This window comes from Thalassophryne amazonica, chromosome 18, assembly GCF_902500255.1.
Source record: "Thalassophryne amazonica chromosome 18, fThaAma1.1, whole genome shotgun sequence".
Taxonomy (NCBI): domain Eukaryota; kingdom Metazoa; phylum Chordata; class Actinopteri; order Batrachoidiformes; family Batrachoididae; genus Thalassophryne; species Thalassophryne amazonica.
In genome coordinates, this window is record NC_047120.1 from 64768930 (window position 1) to 64794022 (window position 25093).

The window sequence follows — 25093 nt, forward strand, 5'->3', positions numbered from 1 at the left end:
ATGATAATTTTTTGTGTATCAAAGAACAATGCAGGCACTTGAACCAGGGAACAACAGTGCACACGAGTGCGCTTATCGTACTCAATAAACACCAGATGTGGGTTTTTATTTTCAAATTCTAAACAATAAAATCATCAAAAGTAAAAACACATAAGGAAAAAAAAAATATGAAAAACAGCTGAATTTCTTTCAGCTTCGCCACGAAGAAACTGAAAACTACAAAACATCTACAGATTCACTGCAGAAAAATGTGACTTTGGTCAAATTTAAAACAAAACAAAACCAACATCTGGAGGACATAAAACTCAATGATAAGCAGAGTGAGTGAACCCACGTGTGAGTAAAAAGTCCGTTTTGATTATTTTAAATGTGTTTCTCTCTGCATTTTTTTTTTAATTTTATTTTAAAGTATCACCACATGCCTGTTATCTTACTGACATTTTCCAAAATATACAACTGGAACAGTGAATTTTAAAATGTTACATTTTTTTCTCTTTTCTTTTAAATCATGTTTATTTTAGTACCCACTTAAAATCAATTTATTGATGCTTGAGACCATCTTGGGTCATTAAACAATTCATCTATTATTATATTTTTCCTGAGGGATGTTATTTTAGCTCACTTGATGGTGCGTTCATGATCTTCTCTGTTCAATGTGCAACTCTGCTGCTGCCAGTTCTTCATTGCAGCATTTGAATGCATCACCATCAAACTTTGAATCACTAAAAAAAAAGTTGACAGGAAAAAACTAATACACACATAGTTTGTAGGCTGTGGCAAAAGCCAAGGCATGTACTCTCTAAAATATAAAGTGAATGAAAAGCTTGATAAATAATCCACCCCTTGCAATTTTTTAAAAACATTTATAGCCTGGTGAACACCAAGTCCACCACTGATGCTGGTTTGCCATAAAAAGGATTAAACCTCAAGCAGGTTTCAAGTATCAACAAGCTGATTTCAATAATGTAACTCAACGAACCAAACGTAAAGGGTCGAGAGAAAAGATTTAAAGGGGAAGTTCCAGTGGTAAGTTTTGGGAGGTTTCTATATTCAGCAGGAATAAAAAAAATAAAAATAAAAAAATTCCTAAATGGTGCTTTAAGACCACATTCACTGCAGTTTCACACAAAGATCACACAAAGATCATACTCTACTCACCTCTGAGAAGTGAAATACCCTTTTTCCAGAAATTACTGGAGGGGAGAACAGCACAGCAGAAGTCAAACTCTAAATGAGTCCCCAAAGGTTGATTCCAAGTCGAGTCTGGAATCCCTAGTAGCTGAGTCACTAAGCACGAGCCTGAGTTAAGTCCACAATACCTGGGTTTGAGTCCTCAAGTTTGATTCTAAATCGAGTCTTAACTCCCCACTAGCTATGTCACTCAAGACAACTCTACCTCAAGTCAGAGTGAAGCCCCCAATATTTAAGAGTCCTCAAGGTTGAGTCTGAGTCGAGACCCCAGTTGTTGAGTCACTACAAACGACTTTGAGTCAAGTCTGATTTAAGTTCCCAATACCTGGGTTTGAGTCTTCAAGCCTGAGACTGAGTTGAGTTGTGAGTCCCCAGTAGTTAAGTCACTCAGGACAACTCTATGTCAAGTCAGAGTCAAGCCCCCAATACATAAGAGTCCTCAAAGTTGAGTCTGAGTCAAGAGCTGAGTCCCAGTGGCTGAGTCACTACAAATGTGTCTGAGTCAAGTCTGATTTAAGTTCCCAGTAGCCGGGTTTGAGTCTTCAAGGCTGAGACTGAGTCGAGTCTTGAGTCCCCATTAGTTAAGTCACTCAAGATGACTCTACGTCAGGTCAGAGTGAAGCCCCCAATATGTAAGAGTCCTCAAGGTTGAGTCCGAGTCAAGAGTTGAGTCCCAGTGGCTGAGTCACTACAAGCAAGTTTGAGTCAAGTCTGATTTAAGTTCCCAATACCCGGGTTTGAGTTCCCAATACCTGGGTTTGAGTCTTCAAGGCTGAGACTGAGTTGAGTCTTGAGTCCCCGGTAGTTAAGTCACTCAAAACAACTCTACGTCGAGTCAGAGCCAAGTCTCCAATACATAAGAGTTGTCAAGGTTGAGTCTGAGTCAAGAGTTGAGTTCCAGTGGCTAAGTCATTACAAACATGTCTGAGTCATGTCTGATTTAAGTCCCCAATACCTGAGTTGAGTCTTGAGACCACAGCAGTCAAGTCAGTAAAGATTTGCCTGAATTGAGTCTGAGTCAAGTCCCTACTACCTGAGTCTGAGTCCTCTAAGTTGAGGCAATCTGACACAAATGGACCAGTTGCCACTGCTTTCAACACCAACTAGAGCACGTGCAACTTGGGCGTGAATTTCACTGACAATTCTGAAAATTAGGCCGAATTATTACGGCATATTAGAAAAAGAATCTGAGTCTGATGAAAGTAGATCCTTGAGTCCTGTGTTCAAGTCAAAGTTATCAATGCTCAATTCCAAGTCTAGACATGAGTCCTGAAAATCAGGACTTGAGTCTGACTTGACTACTTCAAGTGTGAATACTGGTTAAATGATTAAATTAATATTTGGACTGTTTATTGTGTGCTACAACCGCGACAAACTGATGACAACTAACTTGTAAAACAGACGCACAACAGCTGGGTTGATATAAACCGGGATATTAGGAAAAAATACACCAAGCTGCCCAGATTTCTTCAACTTGTACAACCAACATTTCAATGTTTAAAATATTAATAATTACAAAGTTGGTTTTTAACATTCTTTTGTTGCTATTTTGAGTAGATTTTTTTTTATTGGATTTTTACCTCCTGGGATGGTGACCCTGGTGTTTCTTTAAATAATTTTTCTGTCAACTGAAGGAATCACCAAAGGTGAGTAAAACACTCACAGGTTTAATATGTAATGTTTTAAAATCACAAAGGTTGCTAAAAAAAGGAAAGTGAACTTATCCTTTATAGCTTACGAAAATCCTGTTTCAAGAAATTGCTTCAGAAGTAAAAAAAAAAAAAAATAAGTATGATGGTCAGAAGAAAACAAACAGTTTTTGTGCAAAATAATAGTAATAAAACAAAATTATGTGAATACAGCAGTAAATTTCTTATTCGGTGTTCTGAAACACACCAAAAACAAAAAATTCAGTTTGACAGAAAAAAAAACATCCCCTGCAACAGAAGCACAGGATTATTAAAACAACACAATTTAAAATCTGGTCAGTATCAGTGATTCAGCTAAAATCTGCCCCCTAGAGGATTAACCCTTTAATTGTACAGACAATCAATTATGTTTACGGCGCTCGCATTCACGTAGTGACGGAGAAGCTGGAATTGTCAACTCTCTTTGAGTAAATCATCATATTTCACAAAATATTTAACTTTCAATGTTAACGCTAAAATTTCTTTTTTTTTAAACTCCGACAGCAGCAATGTTCTGTAAATTTATGAGATGTAAAAAAAGACAAAAAAGAAAAACTGCGACATGGATCAACACAAAAAAAAAGGTCCCCGAAGGTTTTTCAGTCGGATCATTCTGAGTCACATGGGAAAAAAGAAAACAGCTGTGAGTGTGTGTGTGCACACATTTAGGGATTGTCGATCACCATGATCGTGTTCATTGTCATCAAATCAGGGTCATCTGCAGGTCAGATTCCTGAGACTGGGAACGCTCCAACTCATCCTCGCTAGCACTGCTGTCAATTCTGATGTGACGTTTCCACGGTGACTCGTCCTCGTTGTCCCCCGTCATTTTGACGGCTGCATTGTCTCCTGCAACGAAAGGCGTGACCGTGCTGGGGGGAGGGACATCATTTTGGACTGAACGCCACTCAGTCTCCATGGAAGCAGGCTCAGGAAGTTGTCCTGATGCTGTCTGTCCGATGCCACGCTCAGCACCCGCTGTGGCAGCTGGGAAGGAGGATTGTGGGTATTGTAGTTCCCCTGTGATCGGGTAGTAGAATGTGGAGGTGGCTGTGGGTAAGGAAGAGGAGTGGTCACTGTGCTCCTGCAGAGAAAAGAAGAGAGACGGTTATGAGTGATGGATGGATGGATGGAGAACAGTGATGTGTGATGGATGGATGAGTATGTGATGAAGGCAGAGAGAGCGAAAAAGGTAAATATCTTAGAGATGAAGATGACTGAAGGTGAAGGTTCACCACTAAACTCATATCCCCAACATTTTCACCAAACACTGACCATCAGCACACCCTATTTCACAAATTACAATACGTTTCCTTAAAAAATGTCATGGCTCCGCCCTTTTACACTGATCCCCTCAGAGGTCTTTTATTTTTTTCCCTGAGAACTTGTTTGTAGTTGCATAATGACACCAGTGTTGCTACTTGGTGATAGCACCACACCGGTATGATGCTAAATCCAGCATGAAATTGTTTTAAAAAGCAACAATAATACAGCAGCACTTTGCTACTTTTGGCTAACATACATAGTTGTTTGTTAAAATATATGTGCAACTTTCTGAGATGCTGAAAACATCAGAAAAATTAACTCCATCTCCAGTTCATTTAGCGAGCTAGCAAACCATCTGGATGGCTACACCAATAAAGTCATCTCCACTGACGTCAAATGTCCTTATTGAGCTGTGTTGCTACAAAAGCTTTGTCACTCAACTTAATCATGTTGAAATGTTAAGAAAACAGTTGCTGATTAGCTACTTAATGGCAGCTTTCACATTTGTTTATGTCATTACTGACTTATAGCAGGTGGCACCTGAAAATGACTGCCACTGCTAACACTGCTTAGCAAGAATAGCGCCACATAACTCCCATGATGTGTTGATGCTAGAGATCTTGAGATGTTGTCAGATGAGTTTAAATGCATTTTAAAGACATCGCAAATGATGACATCAAGCAATTAGCAGCAGTAGGCACGTGATTAGCAATGCACGTGAGACACAAGATCCTGGTGGCTAAAGTGACCAACGGGTCTCTGAATATTAAAATACATGCATTCATTAGCCAATATTCACAAAGATGGATCAGGGCAAAGATGGTTAGCTTGATAAGCTAGCTAAAACTGACTCATATTTGTCCGTTTATAAAAGAAATTTAGTTACTTTGACTAAATTGTGGATTTGCAAAACTATATGTTGTTATGTTGTGAACGCAACACATGCTGTTATAAGTAACACGTACAAACAAGTGATGTTCTGGTTGCCGAGCAGGGGAAGAGGCCAACGGCAGTTGCTAAGGAAGCAGTGAGCCAGTGAGGCCTGGCGATTGGACAGTGAGCAGCAGTGGGAGGGGCAGGAAGTAGTCATCAGGGATCATTTTGGGAAGGTTAGTGCATCACTATCATGCCTGACTCGCTGAAAAAGCACACACAGCAAACAAACACACAAAGAGAGCAGGTTAGTAGAAAAGAAAGATTAGCTTGTAATGAGTTAGCATTTAGCAAAGCCTCGCTAGATGGCTGCAAGTTATGAAGACATGAATGATGTTACAACATGAAAAAATAAGTAAAGGAACATGTGACAGAAGATGGAAAAAATTTTATAACTTAAGTTACGACAACAAGATGACAGTTTTTGTGAGAGAAGAAAATATGGTGAGACCAACAGGCACATAGACAAAATGAATGGATGAGGGTTTAATTTTGCTGCACAAATGTTAAAAACAAGAGGCTGGTTCCCAAAATGCAGGACAACCGAGAACCATTTTTATGTCAATGAAATCAACATTTCCACGTTTGGTATTGTTCCTGCAGCGTAGAGAACAAAATGTAAAGCACAAAAATGTGAAATGAGGTGGTGAAAAGCGAGCTTTGTCATTTTTGTAGAAAGCGAGAGTTAAGATCCAGTCACACAACAATTTTGGCTGTGAATTTTTACCGAAAATGAAAATGCCAAATCAAAGCCAATCACAAGGTACATTTTGATAGGACGGCAGTGACCGAAGTGGTGATGGCTATCACATCTTCCTTCTAGCCATCTGATAACATCTAAAAAAGAAGTTCTTCTCGAGGTTCTTTGGCTCTGAATGTTAGCTGAGTCCAACTGTGTTGGGCTTGGGCTCTGGTGGCTGAACCTCTGGCTGTGAGCATAGTTTAAATGTGCGGTTAGCAGAGGCAGGTTGTTGGGTTTGATTGAGCAGGACTTTTGGAAGCGGACGGCAGGGTCACATACGTGCTGAAGAGCGACGTGTACATCTGTATACACGGGCTGGACAGGCGTCTGGCCTGACGGATCTGAAAACAACATAGTTCACAGCAAACCTCAGTAACAGGAACACGAAGAGCAATTTTCCAAAAACATCCCACATTCATCCACAGATGGTCATTAGTACAAATGTGCACCTAAAATGCCTAAAAATGCCTAAAAGATAAAAATAATAATAATAATAAGTAGACAAATCTCTAATCATCTCATATTATCTTACAAATAGTTTGCATGAACGGAAGAAAGACAAAGCTGTCGATATTACGCAAAGGAAGACATGAAGGAGCTCATGTATAATATTCATATAGAAAACATTTGCTATGCCATTATAAGATGTGAAGAGTTTTTAATCTGCATTTTTGTTTTTAAATTCTTAAGAATCTGCACATCCAAAATGCCATGCCAAGTATTGTACCTGCATTAAAGGTCAGTGTCCACCAGATGGAGATATCGCTCCATTTCAAGAACCTTGAGTACAGGTGTGTGTGTGTGTATATATATATATATATATATATATATATATATATATATATATATATATGCATTCTCTGAATATTGTTTTGGTTCGAAAAGTTAAAGTTCCACCTTTAAAATAAAAAAGTGTTACTTAATACAGTAAACATTTTGTCAATGAATTTGTCATTGTGCTTGCTAACATTTTACAACAAATATCACTAATATTTGTTTGCATGTTCCATGGATATATTTCTAAAACAAATGGGATAAAAACTAAGCTAGATCCAGAATATGGTTGGAATTTGGTTGAGTGTATTTCACAGAATTTAGGTTCATTTTAAATTATCTTTTCTCCCCGTGTGGTGGATGAATGTGTGATTTTTTTTATATATATAAATGTAAACCCTTTAAACACAAAGAAGAAGCAAAAGGCAGGAAGTGAGGAAAGAAAAGATCACAGACAATAAAAGCAGAAAATTAAGAAAAAGTTTTGACAAATATCAGAAGTTGTGCTTTGTGTAGTGTGTGTTGGATTGGAAGGGCAAACAGAAAAATGAGATTGGAAAATTTCTAAAATCAATTAATCAATCAATGATCACCATCATAATCAGGCTCTGAGGCACCTGAACACATAACAGTGACATAAAGTATTGAATGTACACGAGACACAGATTTGATTAAAATAAGTCAAACAATAATCTTACACAAAGATACGTTTGATTTCACAAGCAGCAACAACAAAAATAGACAAATCTAAACATGATGGTTAATACAAAGCAGGGGAAATAAAATAATTCAGATTATACCATTTAACATAAAGCTTAGGACTTAATACAAATATATACAAAATAAATGTAAATAGCTTAGAAAAGTGCATAAAAATATAATAACTCAAAACCCAAGTTTCACTCCAGCAAACAAAGGTTTGATTTTAGTGCAAGTCAGCACTAGGTTTTGTTCCCGCAAGATATCATCAGCCACAGCAGCCGACACACAAGAGTGCAGACGTGATTTTAGTCTAAATATAAAGTGACAACAAAATCTATCGATCTTATCTCAGCAGGCAGGTTATTCCAGGGAAAGACAGCACGATAACGATAGGTCTTCTGGCCTGCTGACTTCTTTTTCATGCAAGATAGAGCTGCATTTTGGGAACATGGAGATAGCTAAAGGTATGGTACATGTGGTTTCACTAGATCTACTGTGATATGATGTTTGCTGTTCGTCAGTTACAAGAGAAATGTCGGGAGCAGAACAAAGCGCTCCACCTGGTCTTCATAGATCCGACCAAAGCAGTTGATGCTGTAAACAGGAACGGTCTGTGGAAAGTTCTCCATAAATTCAGCTGCCCAGAGAGCCTCACTCAGCTCACTGCATCATTTTATGACGTCATGCAGGTCAGAGTACAGGAAGATGCTGACATCTCAGATCCATTTCTGGTGAAAAACGGTGAAAACCAAGGCTGCGTCCTGGGCCCTACCCTGTTTTCAGTCTTCTTTGCTGCTCTGTAAATTGATGCCTTCAAGGACTGTGACGGAATGCCTACATCCAATTTCACACATACGGCAAGCTCTTCAACGGAAGACACCTCCAGGCTAGATCCAAGGTGACTGAGGCACTCCTACGGGAGTCCTCGCTGATGACTGTCTCACATCTACATGAGAACATCCAGTTCATAATGGACAAATTTGCTTCCTCCTGCAAATTCGGACAAATTCTTGTACAATATTACAACATGCGTATGATCAACCTATAACAAGGATTTTTACCAAGTTACATGAAATTCCAGCTAAAAATGTGAGAGGAGTTGATTTCAGAATGCAGGCACCAACTCATGAAACTGACGGAGTCTAGAGTTGTAAATCAAGTGCTATAACTCTGGTAAAAATGGGTCCAACTCAAAAGATATGATAATATGCGTATTACCAACTTATAACAAGGACTTGTACCAAGTTTCACAAAATTCCTCCTTCAAGTGTGAGAGGAGTTGATTTCAGAAAGCTTATACCGTTTTTGGGACAGACAGACTGACGGAAATCGCCATGACATACGTAATTCCCCTTTGGGGGATAAAAACTCTGCTTTAACTCTTCTGAAACAAGTCTGTGTCATTGGTTTGAATTTTCAACACTGCTAAAAGTCTGGTGAGGTACCTACAGTTGATCGCCCAGTACCACGCTGAGCCACGATGGCCCCTGAGATGGCCTTAATCCAGCTGTGCATAGCTTCAGGACTGTCCGCCTGAAAAAAAGCGAGACAAGAGAGTAAACTCTGAGCCATCAGCAGAAGACACGCTAAGAGGGCTTTGATCTTCCGGAAAGTGTTCATAGTGCTTCACTTTTTCCACATTTTATTATGTTACAGCCTTATTCCAAAATGGAGTAAATTAATTTTTTTCCCTTAAAATTCTACTCACAACACCCCATAATGACAACATGATTTTTTTTATTTTTGCAAATTTGTTAAAAATAATAAACTAAGAAATCACATGTACACAAGTATTCACACCCTTCGTTCAATACTTTGTTGAGGCATCTTTGGCAGCAATTACAGTCTCAAGTCTTCTTGAATACGATGTCACAAGCTTGGTGCACCTATCTTTGGGCAGTTTTGTCCATTCCTCTTTGCAGCACCTCTCAAGCTCCATCAAATTGGATGGGGAGCATCGGTGCACAGACATTTTCAGATTTCTCCAGAGATGTTCAATCGGATTCAGGTCTGGGCCACTCAAGGACATTCACAGAGTTGTCCTGAAGCCACTCCTTTGATATCTTGGCTGTGTGCTGAGGGTCGTTGTCCTGCTGAAAGATGAACCGTCGCCCTAGTCTGAGGTCAAGAGCGCTCTGGAGCAGGTTTTCATCCAGGATGTCTCTGTACATTGCTACATTCATCTTTCCCTCAATCCTGACTAGTCTCCCAGTTCCTGCTGCTGAAAAACATCCCCACAGCATGATGCTGCCACCACCATGCTTCACTGTAGGGATGGTGTCTGATTTCCTCCAAACATGACACCTGGCATCTACACCAAAGAAATTTAATCTTTGTCTCATTAGACCAGAGAATTTTGTTTCTCATGGTCTGAGAGTCCTTCAGGTGCCTTTTGTTAAACTCTAGGTGGGCTGTCATGTGCCTTTTACTAAGGAATGGCTTCCGTCTAGCCACTCTACCATACAGGCCTTACTGGTGGATTGCTGCAGAGATGGTTGTCCTTCTGGAAGGTTCGCAGAGGAATGCTATATCTTTAACAGAGTGATCATTGGGTTCTTGGTCACCTCCCTGACTAAGGTCCTTCTCCCCTCCATCGCTCAGTTTAGATGGGCAGCCAGCTCTAGGAAGAGTCCTGGTGGATCTGAACTTCTTCCATTTATGGATGATGGAGGCCACTGTGCTCATTGGGACCATCAAAACAGCAGAAAATTTTCTGTACCCTTCCCCAGATTTGTGCTTCGAGACAATCCTGTCTCAGAGGTCTACAGACAATTCCTTTGACTTCATGCTTGGTTTGTGCTCTGACTGTCAACTGTGGGGCCTTATACGTAGACAGGTGTGTGCCTTTCCAAATCACGTCCAATCAACTGAATTTACCCCAGGCAGTCTCTAATTAAGCTGTAGAAACATCTCAAGGATGATCAGCGGAAACAGGAGGCACCTGAGCTCAATTTTGAGCTTCATTGCAAAGGCTGTGAATACTTCTGTACATGTGATTTCTTAATTCTCTTTATTTTTAATAAATTTGCAAAAATCTCTCCCCCCCCCCCCAAAAAAAAACAACCTTTTTTCACATTGTCATTATGGGTATTGTGTGTAGAATTCTGGGGGAAAATTAATTATATCCATTTTGGAAGAAAGCTGTAACATAAAATGTGGAAAAAGAGAAGCGCTGTGAATACTTTCCAGACGCATGGTAGCTGGAAGGCTGAAAACAGTTTGCTGTGTTTATTTATGCCACCTGTATGTAGAAGATTCTGGAGCTGGTGACCATCTCAAACAGGTTGTCCCTCAGCATGTTTTCTCTGCAGGAATAGACGGTACACAGTTTTACAGTGAAGTGAATCAGCCGCACATGTTCTGCTCACAATCACCTGCTACATCCAACCTGACGCACCTCTGCTTACACTCCTGAACGGTGTAAATCTCCTTCAGCGGGATGACTTTTAATGGCTCACGGTCCTGGAGGGAACAAAATAACGTTATAAGTTATAGCAGGGCAGTGATGTCAAACGATAGTGCAGTTTTTCATAAAAGCACCAAATTTTGTACATGGTTTGATATACAAAAAACAAAAGCTATGCCAAGTTAATTTTATTTTTTTTTTTCTTCCTTTTTTAAAAAAAGTCTATGAACTTGTGGTTGGAATAGATTCAGCATGTAAAAAACATGCTTTAATTGTGTGTATGACATGTACTGCTATTTATTATCTTCAGGAGGAAAACTGAGAGTACACATTTAATTTTTTAAAATTATATATCAAACGTCAGTGCAAAATTTGGTGCTTTTACCATAAAACGAGCATCTGCAGTGACATTTTACACATATCTGCTCTGCTATTGTTAGCTCCACCATGGAGGTGCCAGTAATGTTCTCAGTGCTGTTTGTTTCTTAGTAAGATTACACAAAAAAAAAAAATGTTAAACCAATAATCTTGAAACTTGGTGGAAAGGTGGGGTATGAGCCAAGGAAGAAACTGCTAACTTTTGAAACGGATCCAATTAAGAGTGTGGATCTAGATTCCCAAACTTTCTTTAACATTGCGACAGCACATCCTTTAACATTTTTGTGAATTTCTCAGGAGATATTGTAGTTATTAGCACTCTACTTACGCCTGATTTCTTTCATACATATCTGTGCATTATCTCTTCATGGAAATGTTGAAAAATTCCAGATCTTGCGATGTAAATTTCCTTTGTAAATCTTTAGGAAAGAGATTAAAGGTTCCAGAGTACACCCCCTTAATCAGATCTGCTCCAAAAGTTAAGGGTCTCTTCCTTGACCCATATCCTACACTTTCACCAAGTTTCAAGAAAATCAGTTCAGTACTTTTTGAGAAATCTAAACTAAAATCATACAAAAACATTGAACCTCGCCGTCACAAAGTCTTAATTTTTTTTTTTTTTTTTTTTTTTTTTTTTTTTGATGATTAGCGCCACACTGATTTTGCCTCAGCAGAAATAAAGAAACAAGTATTCCATTAATTTTATTGATAACTAATTATTGTCCACTGGATGACCTATATTCATGTGAGACACTCACCCGGTCAGATTTGTAGTAGTTCAGAGTGTTTTCATCCAGGATGAAGTACCTCCTCTTCCAGTTCTTCATCTGAGGAAGGCGGGAAGAATCGTGAGCTTTGGTATACGTCTGAATGCTAGCTCCAGCCAAAGCCCTAATAGTGTCCCCTACTGGCCGCGATGTTTATTGCACCCCAAAATACCAAACAGCTAGCGGCTTTGTAGAGATTGGAATTTCAAAACTGAAGAAGAGTCTGTAGATCAGAGCCCAAGTCCGAGTCCTGCGTCTCCGAAGCCAAGGCCAATACCAAGTCACAACAACTCAAGGCCAAGCCTGAGGCTGAATATGATACTAAATCTATCGCAGTTTCCGCGGCCCGTTCCCATAGACTCACATGTAATTTCAAGCCCGGACGTGACCTCATATAATTTTTAGCGTACTTTCGTGATGCAGTGTGTTGGGATCACAGACATCAATACGTTATCTGGGCAAAGGAATATAATAATGCTTGGGTAGTGACAAGGCTGTTTTGGAAGATTTTTACACATTAGCACATGTAGATGTAGCATAGCGTAGCATGTGTTCATGTGTGCGCTGTGGTGACTAGAAGACAACGCATTCAAGAATTACAGGCATATGTGAGAAGTTAGATGCCAGATGATGCAGAGGCTGAGGCCAAGGCATCCAAAACAAAAACAAAAATTGGCCTTCAGACCTCCAACACTGACTGTCAGGGTACCCACTAGTGTCCTTGGACAAGACACTTCACCTATATCATCCCAGTCCACCCAGCTATAAACAGGTACCGGCCTTGGCCGGGAATGTAATTTGTGATGGAACAGCTTCCCCTCCAGGGGGAGTCATAGACTCTAATCCACTTCACACTATGGGGATAAACAGCGGCACCAACAGGCTCCCGGGCCTCTAAAAAACTCACTTATGCTTCTTCTTCACTGATAACTGCTTCTGCAGTGACAAACATCTTCCAGTAGGTGATGCACCAAATACAAGAAAACCACTCTGGAAACATTTGGGTTTGTTTAGAACATGTGTTTCAAGAGCCGTGAAGGCGTTTTAAAATTGCAGGCTCTGTGATGTTGCTTTATTCAGCCTTCATTCTGATGCCTGATGGCTGGAACGTGAACTAAAACCGAGCATCAAACAGTATAACGCAAAACACCAACTGCTCTCTAAACCAGAAGAGAGAACAGAAAATGCATCGAAACTGTGGACCGACGAGGGTGTGAAAGCAAGATTCAAATTAAAGAAGCAACCCAACAGATACAGAAACCACATCAACTGACTCCCTGAAGGCCCAGGTGATGTGGTTCCTGTTATTTTATTTTATATATATATATACATATATATATATATATATATATATATATATATATATATATATTTTGTATTTTGGGGTGACTGACAGCTGCACTTGTTCATCTATCTTTGTGAGGGCCAGTTTCCATGACAACATTGTGTTCAAATCTCAAATTTTCTGCAAATGGTTCAAATCGCAGCATGAAGGCTGAGACTCACCAGGGCTCCCTGTTTGACACAGTATCCCACTTTGATAACGCTCTGGTCCTGAGCACCCCTGGACAGGAAGTAGGGCAGCTGGTTCTGAGCCCGCCTCAGACCGCCACGCTCTGCCCCATTCTGCCCCTCCCCCTGCTCCTAAAACACACAGACACACACCCGGCATGCTCAGTATCCTGAAGAATTTTGTTTTTGGCAGCAAATTGGACAGGCTGATGTGTCACAGGGGCCAAAGGCCATGTGATACAAGATTACATGCAGACCACCAACCACCAGATGGCAGCATCCTAATGTGCTGTAATCAGGCCAAAAAACAGCAAGAGAATCCAGAAATGTGTTTAAAAATCAAGTGGTCCGAGAACAACTTCCCTACAGAAACCAAAAGTGAGGTTCTTAAACCTGTGACGCAAATCTGTACCAATAAAATAAAATATAACAAAATAAATAAACTACAAAACTACCAACTATTAAAAAAAAAAAGTTGGTGCACATCCACCCTGAGTGACATGGAGTGAGTAGAAAATGAATTAATCACAATCTGATATCGGGTTTCTTTTCCATTTTTGCACTTCACAATTTTAAAAAAATAAGTTTTATGGCAGTTTTCATGAAATTTATTGCATTCTTCACGTGAAACTGACTTTAAAGTCCATTTGTGAATGCATAGGCCCTGTCCACCTGGAGTGCAGTGAAAGACATATATCTTTGCCAAAAATACAAATTAAACCGATAAAGGAACAGAATTAATCTTTACACTTTTCTTGTTAACTTATACTTCAATTGAAGGCACCATTTTTTTTTAAGTCACGTAGAGGCTCCTTGAATTTCTGACTGACCCCTAAACATTGAGTTGGGAGCTGGATGGCACCCAGCTGAAAATTGATAAATAGAAGGTAACACGTTTGTATAAACACAACCACGCACGCTTCAGAACATCTTCAGAGCTGTTTCTGTGTCTTGGTGGCTTCCCTCACTACCCTCCTTCTTGGACACGGTTTTTGCGAACTGCCTCCTCCAGACATATTTACCATACAGTTTGTATTTCTAACTGATAGAAATGAAATCAAACAGAATGTTCATGTGTCCATCCCTTGACTTATCAAAAGTAAACTGGCTGTAAAAGTGATGATTTATTTGTGACATGAAAAGCTGGCCAAAGTTACACATTACATTATTACGTCCACCAAGAATGTAATAAAATCACTGGTGTTTATTTATTTGTCTGTCTGTTTGCCTGTTAGCAGGATTACGGCAAAATTACTGCATGGATTTTGATGAAATTTTCCCCACATATAGATGTTAGGCCATAGAAGACTCCATTAAATTTTGAAGGTGATCCAGATCAAGATTCTGGATCAAGATTTCATTTTATATCAGCTTTGAAGGATTACGAGTATGTCAAAACTACTTCACAAATTCTCACCAAATTTGCACCACAGAGATATTAGGCCACGGAAGATGCCACTGAATTTTGGAGGTGACCCAGATCTGGATTCTGGATCAGGATTTCACTTTGTAGACTTTTAAGGATTAGGTCAAAACTACTTCACGGATATGATATCAAACCAAGATCAGGAAGACACGATTTTGTTTCAGCTTGTGAATGAAATATCAGACTGCAACATCTCGATCAGTCCATTCTGGATCACAATGCAGTTATTGCATTGTGTTGTGGAATCCAGATCCAGGTAAAGTCCGAGTCACAATGTGAATCACGTCTGTTATTTTGAATCCTTGTAAACCGTTGGCGGATGTCAGAAATCTCAGACTGCTCTTATTTTGTCTTTGATATTTTTATTCACGTCATTTTGTAGAGCCTTGTTTTCACTGTGAGTTCAAAGGGCACAATTTTAGAAATTTTAATATTGAGAAAATTGAATTCTATTTTGAAAAAGCTACTGTTAAAAAGCTACTGTTAAATGTGTCAAAGTCCGAGTCGCATCACTTTTCATTCCACTTGCCTTTACTGCTGAATTATTTATGTTTCCGTTTACTCTGATTTAGCTTTTTTTGTAACATAGTGGCACATAAAGTTAAGAGTCAAACTCATTAAATAATGTCTGATTATGTTTATTAATTTCACACACCAGGCGTTCAGGTCTGTTGGTTAAAATTCAAACAAACTCTGGTTGGAATGTTGATTACTTTGGATTCCTGCGCCAGAGGCTGCATACCAGCACAGTCAAGCTCGGACCTGCCGAGCTGCAAACGCATCATGTGGCGTCTGTTACCTGCGTTGTCGTGATGATGGGAACGCCTCCTATGATCTCAGTCTTGTAGGAGACCTGTTTCATGGCTCCGAGTATTTCCTGGGGGGTTTCCGAGTGGACCGCCCCGCTCCCGTCAAACTTCGGCACCTAAAACAGCAAAAGCAAGTGTGTTCTCTATGCTGCGTTCACAGGTCACTGGGAGAAAAAAGAATCACTGCCAAGTGAAGCAGCAGACGCACTAAAAATGTAAAGATGCATTTTATCAAACGGGTTTTGCACAATATTAATTGTTGTTAAATAAAATATTACATTTTGCTCTGTAACATGATAAAAAGAAGTGATGATTTGCAGATACAAACACAGAGCCGCCTCACTGTCCTTCATCGACCATCTGTGACAGCAAATCATCATCACTGATTACTGATCTTTAAGATCTGAGAAATTATCATCTGGCTTTACGTTTAACAATTTATAGAATAATCACTTAATTGTAACAATAGTCAACTGATTAATCAATAACAGTGTGTGTATGTGTGGATGTACGTGAGTGTGTGTGTGTGTGTGTGTGTGGCTCACAGTAATTTTGGTGGCACTGTTGAGAACGTTGATCCATTCCACTAAATCCTGCTGGTCATTGGCCTGCAGGTAGAACTTCCGCATCCCCGCATTTATAACTGCACACAGACACAGAGAAACCCATCAGCATTTGACCTCTTGACCTCAGACCATCTGACCTTAGAGCCCCAGACCTCTGACCTTAGACTGTCTGACGTCAGAGTCCCTGACGTCAAACCATCTGACCTCAGATGTCAGATAGTTTAACCCTTTGTTCGTGACATTCAATGCTTCTATGTGATGATTGGCTCCCAGCTGAGTGCTGAAGCCTCGGGCCACGCCCCCTTCAGGACGCAGCATTACAAAATTTTGCAATTCCAATCATTTGTGTCACGAAAACTGTGTTTTTGAAAGTGTGCGTGTTCTTCTAGTTGTACACTCAACTGCGAAACGTGAGATTCATAAATACGTAAAGGATGATACAAAACGATCAGCTGGTTTGAGGTTTCTCGAAGTCTTGCATATTAAAAAAAAAATGAACAAAATAAATAAAATGCACACACACAAACACTTGGTCCAGAGTCAGTGAACAGTTTCCTCCCACTGAGTTACAGGAAAAACAACAAGCACTAAAAGACAAAAGAGAGGAAATAAAGCTGACAGGGAGGAAATAAAGAACAGAGGGTGGAGGGAAAGGGAAGGAAAGAAGGAAGAAGAGCGAAGGAGAGACTTAAAAAATGGTGCAGAAGAAGGAGAAACAGAGAATAAGAAATCAGTGAATAAGAAATCAGTGAATAAGAATAAGATAGATAGATAGATAGATAGATAGATAGATAGATAGATAGATAGATAGATAGATAGATAGACAGACAGACAGACAGACAGACAGACAGACAGACAGACAGACAGACAGACAGACAGACAGACAGACAGACAGACAGACAGACAGACAGACAGACAGACAGACAGACAGACAGACAGACAGACAGATAGATAGATAGATAGACAGACAGACAGACAGACAGACAGACAGACAGACAGACAGACAGACAGACAGACAGACAGACAGACAGATAGATAGATAGATAGATAGATAGATAGATAGATAGATAGATAGATAGATAGATAGATAGATAGATAGATAGATAGATAGATAGATAGATATGACATTGGGTCACTATAGAGACTACTGAGTACTACAGCAGGCTCCGCCCCATGTGGCTTTTGAACCAGGTGGATAAGTTATGTATGCCTGAGGGGACAGACAAAGGAAACAAGGAAGGAAAGGACACAAAAATTGTAAAAAAGAAGGAACTTACCGAAGCAGAACTCCGCCTTTGGTCTGAGTTTGGCGGCATCGCTGACCTGAACCACAGACAAGGGAAGCTAATTCAGACATGTATGTGATTGTGAGGAATGTGTGATAGTAAGTTCCTTTAGGTTCTCCTTTGTTTACACTCAGAGTTGCCACAGCAAATCTGAGGTGGATCTGCATGTTGAATTGGCACAAGTTTGACACCAGATGCCCTTTCTGACGCATCTCCACATTACATGGAGAAATGTGGAGGGGGTGGGGCTTGAGCCGGGAACCTTCCACACTGACACAAAGTACACTAACCACTTGGCCACAAAATCTGTGACTACAATCACAAATTATTTCATTTAGAGCAACAATGCAAGCGACCCAAAGATGCACAGCACAGTTACCAAACACCATCGAGATAAACAGCGGAAAACTGATTTTTGATAGACGCGCAAGTTCACACAGGATTAATAGAACCTGAGGTCATTTTTTATGGATTGTTTTGCAGAAGGTAAAAAGCACTGAAATATGAGCGTAGATGCATGCAGTCCACAGTTAGATGTGAAGAATTTCTGGTAAGAATGATTTCACCCTGCCTCCTGTAAAACCTCAGAATAAATTATGCAATAAGGCATTTCTTAATCAATTATACTTGCATGCATGACAAGATTTTTTATGGAGATGAGGAAATATTTTTCAGCTTTGCTCACTGACCACGATTCATTCACATTTGTCAATAAGTTGAGAAATCAGACCTGCTTTCAACCCAAATGTTGCTGAATGAATTGAAGACTGTATTATCCAAGTAGTAATAATAATATTAACAGTAATAGTTAAACTGAACAGTTGTGTCAGTGATGTGACATCTGTGACTACGTTTACATGCAGCCAATAACCCTTTCATAACCAGAATATTAGCAATAACCCGGTTGCGCACAGCCATGTAAACACCCGCAAAAACCCAAATATGCTCATATTCCGGTTTTTAAAAACCTGAATATGACCCCTGGGTTACTCCTTTTCTAAACCGAACATCAGGTAAATGCGCATCGGGATATCCCCATAGAAAGGAACATTATTTTGTGTTCTGCGCATGTCCTATCCGCAAGGAATCTTGGTCTTTTGAGTACAGCAACTACTTGTATGCGGCGCACGCAACCCACCGGACACCACAGAAGCAGAGGTAAACAAGGATGGCAAAATCCAGACGCGGCAACACAGCACCACACTTTTGGAGTGAGGAGGAAACTGAATACTTCATTAGTATCATGAAAGACATGAATATAATGTCTTTTATTGACGGTAGAAAGAGGAAGAACAGAACAGAAATGACGCATATTTGTGTCATGACATTCTCCGTGCATCTGGACGTTGTCCATGCGTCGCTGTTTAGATGGGGATATTCCAAATGATACCAGTGACCATGTATACAGGAGTAACTGTCTGCTTAAGCATGTAAACGGGTTATTCCTAATGATACAGAAACCGGAATATTGACCTTAACCCGAATATTAACAGCATGTACGTACTCTTCATCAATCTGGCTCCAACTTTCTCTGATTGCTGTTTCCAGATCAGCTTTGCAGGTTGGAGCCTTGTCATGGACCATTTTCTTCAACTTCCACCAAAGATTTTCAATTGGATTAAGATCCGGACTATTTGCAGGCCATGACATTGACCCTATGTGTCTTTTTGCAAGGAATGTTTTCACAGTTTTTGCTCTATGGCAAGATGCATTATCATCTTGAAAAATGATTTCATCATCCCCAAACATCTTTTCAATTGATGGGATAAGAAAAGTGTCCAAAATATCAATGTAAACTTGTGCATTTATTGATGATGTAATGACAGCCATCTCCCCAGTGCCTTTACCTGACATGCAGCCCCATATCATCAATGACTGCGGAAATTTACATGTTCTCTTCAGGCAGTCATCTTTATAAATCTCATTGGAACGGTACCAAACAAAAGTTCCAGCATCATCACCTTGCCCAATGCAGATTCGAGATTCATCACTGAATATGACTTTCATCCAGTCATCCACAGTCCACGATTGCTTTTCCTTAGCCCATTGTAACCTTGTTTTCTTCTGTTTAGGTGTTAATGATGGCTTTCGTTTAGCTTTTCTGTATGTAAATCCCATTTCCTTTAGGTGGTTTCTTACAGTTCGGTCACAGACGTTGACTCCAGTTTCCTCCCATTCGTTCCTCATTTGTTTTGTTGTGCATTTTCGATTTTTGAGACATATTGCTTTAAGTTTTCTGTCTTGACGCTTTGATGTCTTCCTTGGTCTACCAGTATGTTTGCCTTTAACAACCTTCCCATGTTGTTTGTATTTAGTCCAGAGATTAGACACAGCTGACTGTGAACAACCAACATCTTTTGCAACATTGCGTGATGATTTACCCTCTTTTAAGAGTTTGATAATCCTCTCCTTTGTTTCAACTGACATCTCTCGTGTTGGAGCCATGATTCATGTCAGTCCACTTGGTGCAACAGCTCTCCAAGGTGTGATCACTCCTTTTTAGATGCAGACTAACGAGCAGATCTGATTTGATGCAGGTGTTAGTTTTGGGGATGAAAATTTACAGGATGATTCCATAATCTTTTCCTCAGAATTGAGTGAGTCCATATTTTTTTTCCCTCTGCTTGGTCTAAAAAAGTAACCGTTACTGACTGCCACAATTTTTTTTCTTGATTTCTTATAGTGTTTCTTAAAGCCAGAAAGTTGCCATTTGAAATGACTTTAGTTTTGTGTCATGTCTGTGATCTGCTTTTTTTTCTACAAAATTAAACAACTGAATGAACATCCTACGAGGCCGGTGATTCCATAATTATTGCCAGGGGTTGTAAACGTAGTCTGTGCCCCAGTGTTGTTTGGAGTCACAGCTGAGCCCAGCTGAACCATGACCCACACTGCCTCTATAAGATGGGCCAAACATACATCAGCGAACCGGCTCCAGCCACAGCCCAGCGCGCGCGCACTAGTCAAACAAACTGGACTCTGGGGCTCGAATGTGCTCAGGCGCGGCCCAGAGTGCAGAGTGTGAGTACACCCTTAAAGCACTCAGAGAAGCTGCACAGTGGCAAAGTGCTCTGGGAAAAAGACACTGGGGTGCAGCTTTTTTTTTTTTCTGGGCAGATGTACATAGTCCATCTCATTTATAGCAGTTGGAAAAAGATGGTGGCACTCAGAATAAAAGGTATGTGAACACAAAGCCCTTCTGCTATGCAACAGGCTGTTAGATCTACATTAAATACTGCGAAACTGTCTAAGGCTTACCACGTAAATAGACATAAATTTGATCGCAACCCAGTTTGAGATCATTTCATTGCCCAACCCTAAGTTACATGCTAACTAGACCAACTAACTAGCTTTGCAAGCTAAAATGACTAGGCTAGGCTACCTAGCAACCATGCTAACTTGCTACTGCAAACCACTTGGGTATATGCTAATGCTTACAATAAGGAAATTACTTGCCAGTGATTGTAAATTATATTTGATTTTGCATCAGTTTTTTTTAAGAATTGGACCTAAACTGTATCTGAATTCTGCTGCTGCTCAAGTGGCACCAACACCTGACCCGGTGACGCTTTACATCACTGACCAAAAGGACTCACCTTGGAGATGTAGACGAGGCTGAGAAATCCAACATTCTCAGCTCCTTTTGGCAGATTCTGAACAAAACGAGACATAAAATACAGACAAAAAAATGTATCATCCTTATGGTTTCCGAATTTCCACCTTAATACCAAAACCAAACACAGCCTGAAAACAAGCGGGGATTCTGATGTCATTTTTACGTGAAAGGTGGTCACGCAATTATTTGCTAGCTGATGTCACATGATCTTGATGAAATTCTATCAACTAACTGCTCTTATCAAAAGGAAATAAAGAAAATAATCTACAAGCTGTGCTATTGATCAGGATCTGGATGTAGATTCTGGATCCTTTTATAGAGACGGGGAGTTTTTCAACACTTGGATCACCAGATGGGTGACCTGTGGGTTAGGGTTCGGCTCTGACCTGCGGGTTGTCCATGTACCACAGCAGGCGGCCATCCTCGGTGTCCAGGATGAAGTAGCGCCGCAGGAAGCGCCCGCTGTTCTCCTGCTCCTCGATGTCCAGGAAGCCGCAGATGTGATTGTGTCTGTCCACGTAAGGCATCGCAACCCCGACCAGCTGGGCCCGCCCTCGGGCATCACAGGAACGCTGCCAATACACACGAGGCATCATTTTGATGGTTTTTAAAAATAATTTCAAACAAATTCTATGGGAGCATTATGTGATAAAATGTCTTGAAAGGTTTTTAAATTTGGCGAAATAGGAGATTATCTTGTTTAGAACTGGTTTTAAATGGTTTTACGCTAGCAGAAACTGGTCTTTTCTGTTTTTAAACCATAACAAACATTGTTGAAACAAGAGACCTCATTTTAAATGGCTGTAAATGTTGCTAATTAACCAATTATATGCTATGTTTATGTGATAAAATTCCTTAAATGGTTTTTGACTAAACTGGAGATGATCTGGTTTGTAGCTAATTTTAAACATTTGAAACAAGAGATCTCATTTCATATGGTTTTTAAATATTCCTAAATCAATTATATGGTAGGTTTATATGATTAAAAGTGTCTTTTTCGCTAAAACTAGAGCTGATCTGGAGTGCAGCGGATAAGAGAATATTTAGAGGGGAATCCTGCAAATGGTGATAAAAGCATCAAATTCGGCAGAAATACTCCTCAGACAATCCTCTTGAAAAAACAATTGGCCACTTGAATTTTCAATCGGTGGTCTGGTAGAGGTCAATTGAAGAATTACACAGAGGTCAAAATTAAAAGATGCTCCAGTCATATTGAAAAATATTCCACATTACTTTCCTGATCATACAGATTCCAAAAAGGTATAGTTTGGACTATCTGTGACTGAATTCTATGGAGTTACGGGATAAAAACAGCAAGAATGGTGACAAAGGTGAGTGTCATTTTGTACAGGGGTCAAAAGTTAAAGTTGCTCCAGTTTTGGTAAAAACATGATGCAAATTACTAGTTGAGTTAACACGGTTTTAAAAAGGAATAGTTTGGACCATGCATCATCCTTACTTATCATGTTACAGGGTAACATATGTCTCGAATGAAGAATGTCTCGAATGTCTCGAACACTCGGGCTCTCAGCACAGGATCTCCACAGGGCTGTGTCCTTTCCCCTCTGCTCCTCTCCTGTACACTAACTGCTGCACCTCCAGCCACGACTCCGTAAAGCTCATCAAGTTTGCGGACGACACCACCCTCATTGGACTCATTTCGGATGGGGAGGAGTCTGCCTACAGGAGGGAGGTGGACCAGCTGGTGACCTGGTGTAGCAGCAACAACTTGGAGCTCAACGCCCAGAAAACAGTGGAGATGATCGTGGACTTCAGGAAAGCCACAGCCCCCTCCGCCCTCCCTCGCCCTCACCAACAGCCCCATCACCACTGTGGTCTGTCACCGCTTCCTTGGCACCACCATCACCCAGGACCTCAAGTGGGAGTCAACCATCAGCTCCCTCATCAAGAAGGCCCAGCAGAGGATGTACTTCCTGCGGCAGCTGAAGAAGGCCAAGCTGCCTGTCCAGCTGATGGTGCAGTTCTACACGGCCATCATCGAGTCCATCCTCTGCTCCTCCATCACGGTGTGGTACGCCGGGGCCACAGTCAGGGACAGACACAGACTGCAGCGCATTGTGGCCTCTGCTGAGAAGGTGATCGGCTGTAGCCTTCCATCTCTCCACGACCTGCACGTCTCCAGGACTCTGGGCCGAGCAGGTCGGATCACAGCTGACCCTTCTCACCCTGCACACGGTCTATTCAAACCACTCCCATCGGGCAGGAGGCTACGGTCCATCCGGACTAGAACCTCCCACCATAAGAACAGTTTCTTCCCCTCTGCCGTTAGACTCATGAACACTTCATAACTCAGTCACCTTAACCTTAAATCTGTCACTTTATAATTTTATCACGGGTCACTTTAGACAATGTACTTTGGTTTTAATTGCACTCCTCCCACTGCAGTTTTTTTTCTGTTCCTCTTTCTTTCTGTTTTTCTGTTGCACACAGCCTTTCATATTTCATATGTCATTTTTTATCTTATATTTTGTCTTATTTTGGCACATATTGTATATTCTATCTTAGCATTTTATATTGCTCTCTGTTTAATGTTGCACCATTATATTGAAGCAAATTCCTAGTCTGTGAATCCTGTTCATTGGTAATGGCAATAAACTTCTTCTGATTCTTCTGATTCTGATTCTGACATGTCATAGAATCCAATAGACGTAGACCTTGTTTGACCTTTACTTTGGAGACCAAGCATTCAACACTGTCAACACTATTCCATTTATTTATTAATTCTATTAGCTCACCCAATAATTTGCATCACTTTTTACCAAAATTGGAGCAACTTTAACTTTTGACCCCTGTACAAAATGACACTGACCTTTGTCACCATTCTTGCTGTTTTTATCTCGTAACTCCATAGAATTCAGTCACAGATAGTCCAAACTATACCTTTTTGGACTCTTTATGATCAGGCAAATAATATGGAATATTTTTCAATATGATTGGAGCATCTTTTAATTTTGACCTCTGTGTAATTCTTCAATTGACCCCTACCTGACCACCGATTGAAAAGTCAAGTGGCCAATCGGTTTTATCAAAAGAGGAGTGTCTAAGGAGTATTTCTGCTGAATCTGATGCTTTTATCACCATTTGCATGATTGTTTCACTTATCTGCTGCACTACTGGTTTTAAACCGGTTTAAAATGGCTCTGCACAGGTATAATTCAGCCATAATTATTTTTTTTTTGTTGTCATTTTAAATTATTCAAATGTGTTTTAAAGTACTTTAAAGTAGGTATTATTTTCAGAGGGTTTTAACAATGGCAGAAAAAATGTATAATTAAAAAAATGTATAATTAAATTGGTTTATGTGACTTTAATTTTAGACCAAATATTTACAGATATTATCTGTAAGATAGATTCTATCTTACGCAAAACCAGACGCCTTTGAAACTATTTTCATTTTACTGACAAAATATGGATTAGGTGACAGATTAATTCATCATAATATATAATCGATAATTACAGATTATAAAATATTAATCTTAAATGACGATCAGCTGCAGTTTGACTTTTCTGTGTGAATTTGGCAAATAAACAAAGCAAAAAGGAAATAATCTGATTTACTTAAATCAGTTCCTAAGAGTCACATGAGCAAAACTGTTCGGTTTAACTCGCGTGTTTCCAATGTTTGTTTGTTTTTGTTTGTTTTTTTAAGCACGATCGTTTCAAACGGTTCCGATCAAACCGTCTGACGGGCCTAAAAATCGGCCGCCGCCTCCGCGAACCGCCCGGGCGCAACGTGCACGAATCCGCGTTCAGTTTTACCTTCGCTCCGTCTGTTCTTGGGCGCGTGAACGTGGTGCGCGCGCAGCCGGATCGCGGACTCACTTCCACAGTTCGGCTCCGTCCCAGTCCAGTGTGGCAGCCTGTCCGGCACCGTAGTCAAGCTAGACCCACAAAACACACACACACACACACACACACACACACACACACACACACACACACACACACACACACACACACACACACACACAACTTCCGCTTTCAAATGTTTAAAGTATTTGCCCACGGCA

The 25093-nt window shown here is 40.2% G+C and overlaps 1 protein-coding gene and 2 long non-coding RNA genes across 6 annotated transcripts; 2 read left to right on the forward strand and 1 right to left on the reverse strand.

Annotated features, from left to right (window-relative positions):
* LOC117530727 lies at positions 1-23962 on the forward strand. The gene is made up of 4 exons (XR_004566438.1): positions 1-1235; positions 11513-11519; positions 14298-14305; positions 23952-23962. It is a non-coding gene; the product is annotated as an uncharacterized LOC117530727 (long non-coding RNA).
* On the reverse strand, positions 2843-25041 carry LOC117530725 (pleckstrin homology domain-containing family A member 1-like). 4 transcript variants are annotated; one of them, XM_034193626.1, is made up of 13 exons: positions 24843-25019; positions 21449-21634; positions 21043-21099; positions 17438-17483; positions 16140-16237; positions 15585-15710; positions 13354-13491; positions 11839-11907; positions 10694-10758; positions 10538-10601; positions 8746-8829; positions 6100-6161; positions 2843-3963 (listed from the first exon to the last, which is right to left on the reverse strand). In XM_034193626.1, exons 2-13 carry the CDS (start codon positions 21587-21589, stop codon positions 3705-3707), a joined length of 1209 nt encoding a protein of 402 aa, XP_034049517.1. In that variant the 5' UTR covers positions 21590-21634; positions 24843-25019; the 3' UTR covers positions 2843-3704. The 4 variants fall into 4 exon arrangements, 3 of the variants coding, with proteins under 3 accessions (XP_034049517.1, XP_034049516.1, XP_034049515.1); XR_004566436.1 differs by lacking the exon at positions 6100-6161 and adding an exon at positions 5111-5283 and having other exon boundaries at positions 3835-3963; positions 24843-25018; XM_034193625.1 differs by lacking the exon at positions 6100-6161 and having other exon boundaries at positions 24906-25041.
* Positions 6101-8559, forward strand: LOC117530726. Its single transcript, XR_004566437.1, has 2 exons — positions 6101-7302; positions 7818-8559. It is a non-coding gene; the product is annotated as an uncharacterized LOC117530726 (long non-coding RNA).
* Positions 25042-25093: the final 52 nt, after the last annotated feature.

Bases quoted from the DNA above. Each gene is read 5' to 3' on its own strand.
- LOC117530725 (XM_034193625.1), bottom strand. From the start codon at position 21,589: ATGCCTTACGTGGACAGACACAATCACATCTGCGGCTTCCTGGACATC. The intron at 17,484-21,042 runs GTGAGTCCTTTT...TCTGTGGTTCAG, and splicing joins GCCTCGTCTACATCTCCAAG to GTCAGCGATGCCGCCAAACT. The intron at 16,238-17,437 runs GTAAGTTCCTTC...GTCTGTGTGCAG, and splicing joins AAAGGCGGAGTTCTGCTTCG to TTATAAATGCGGGGATGCGG.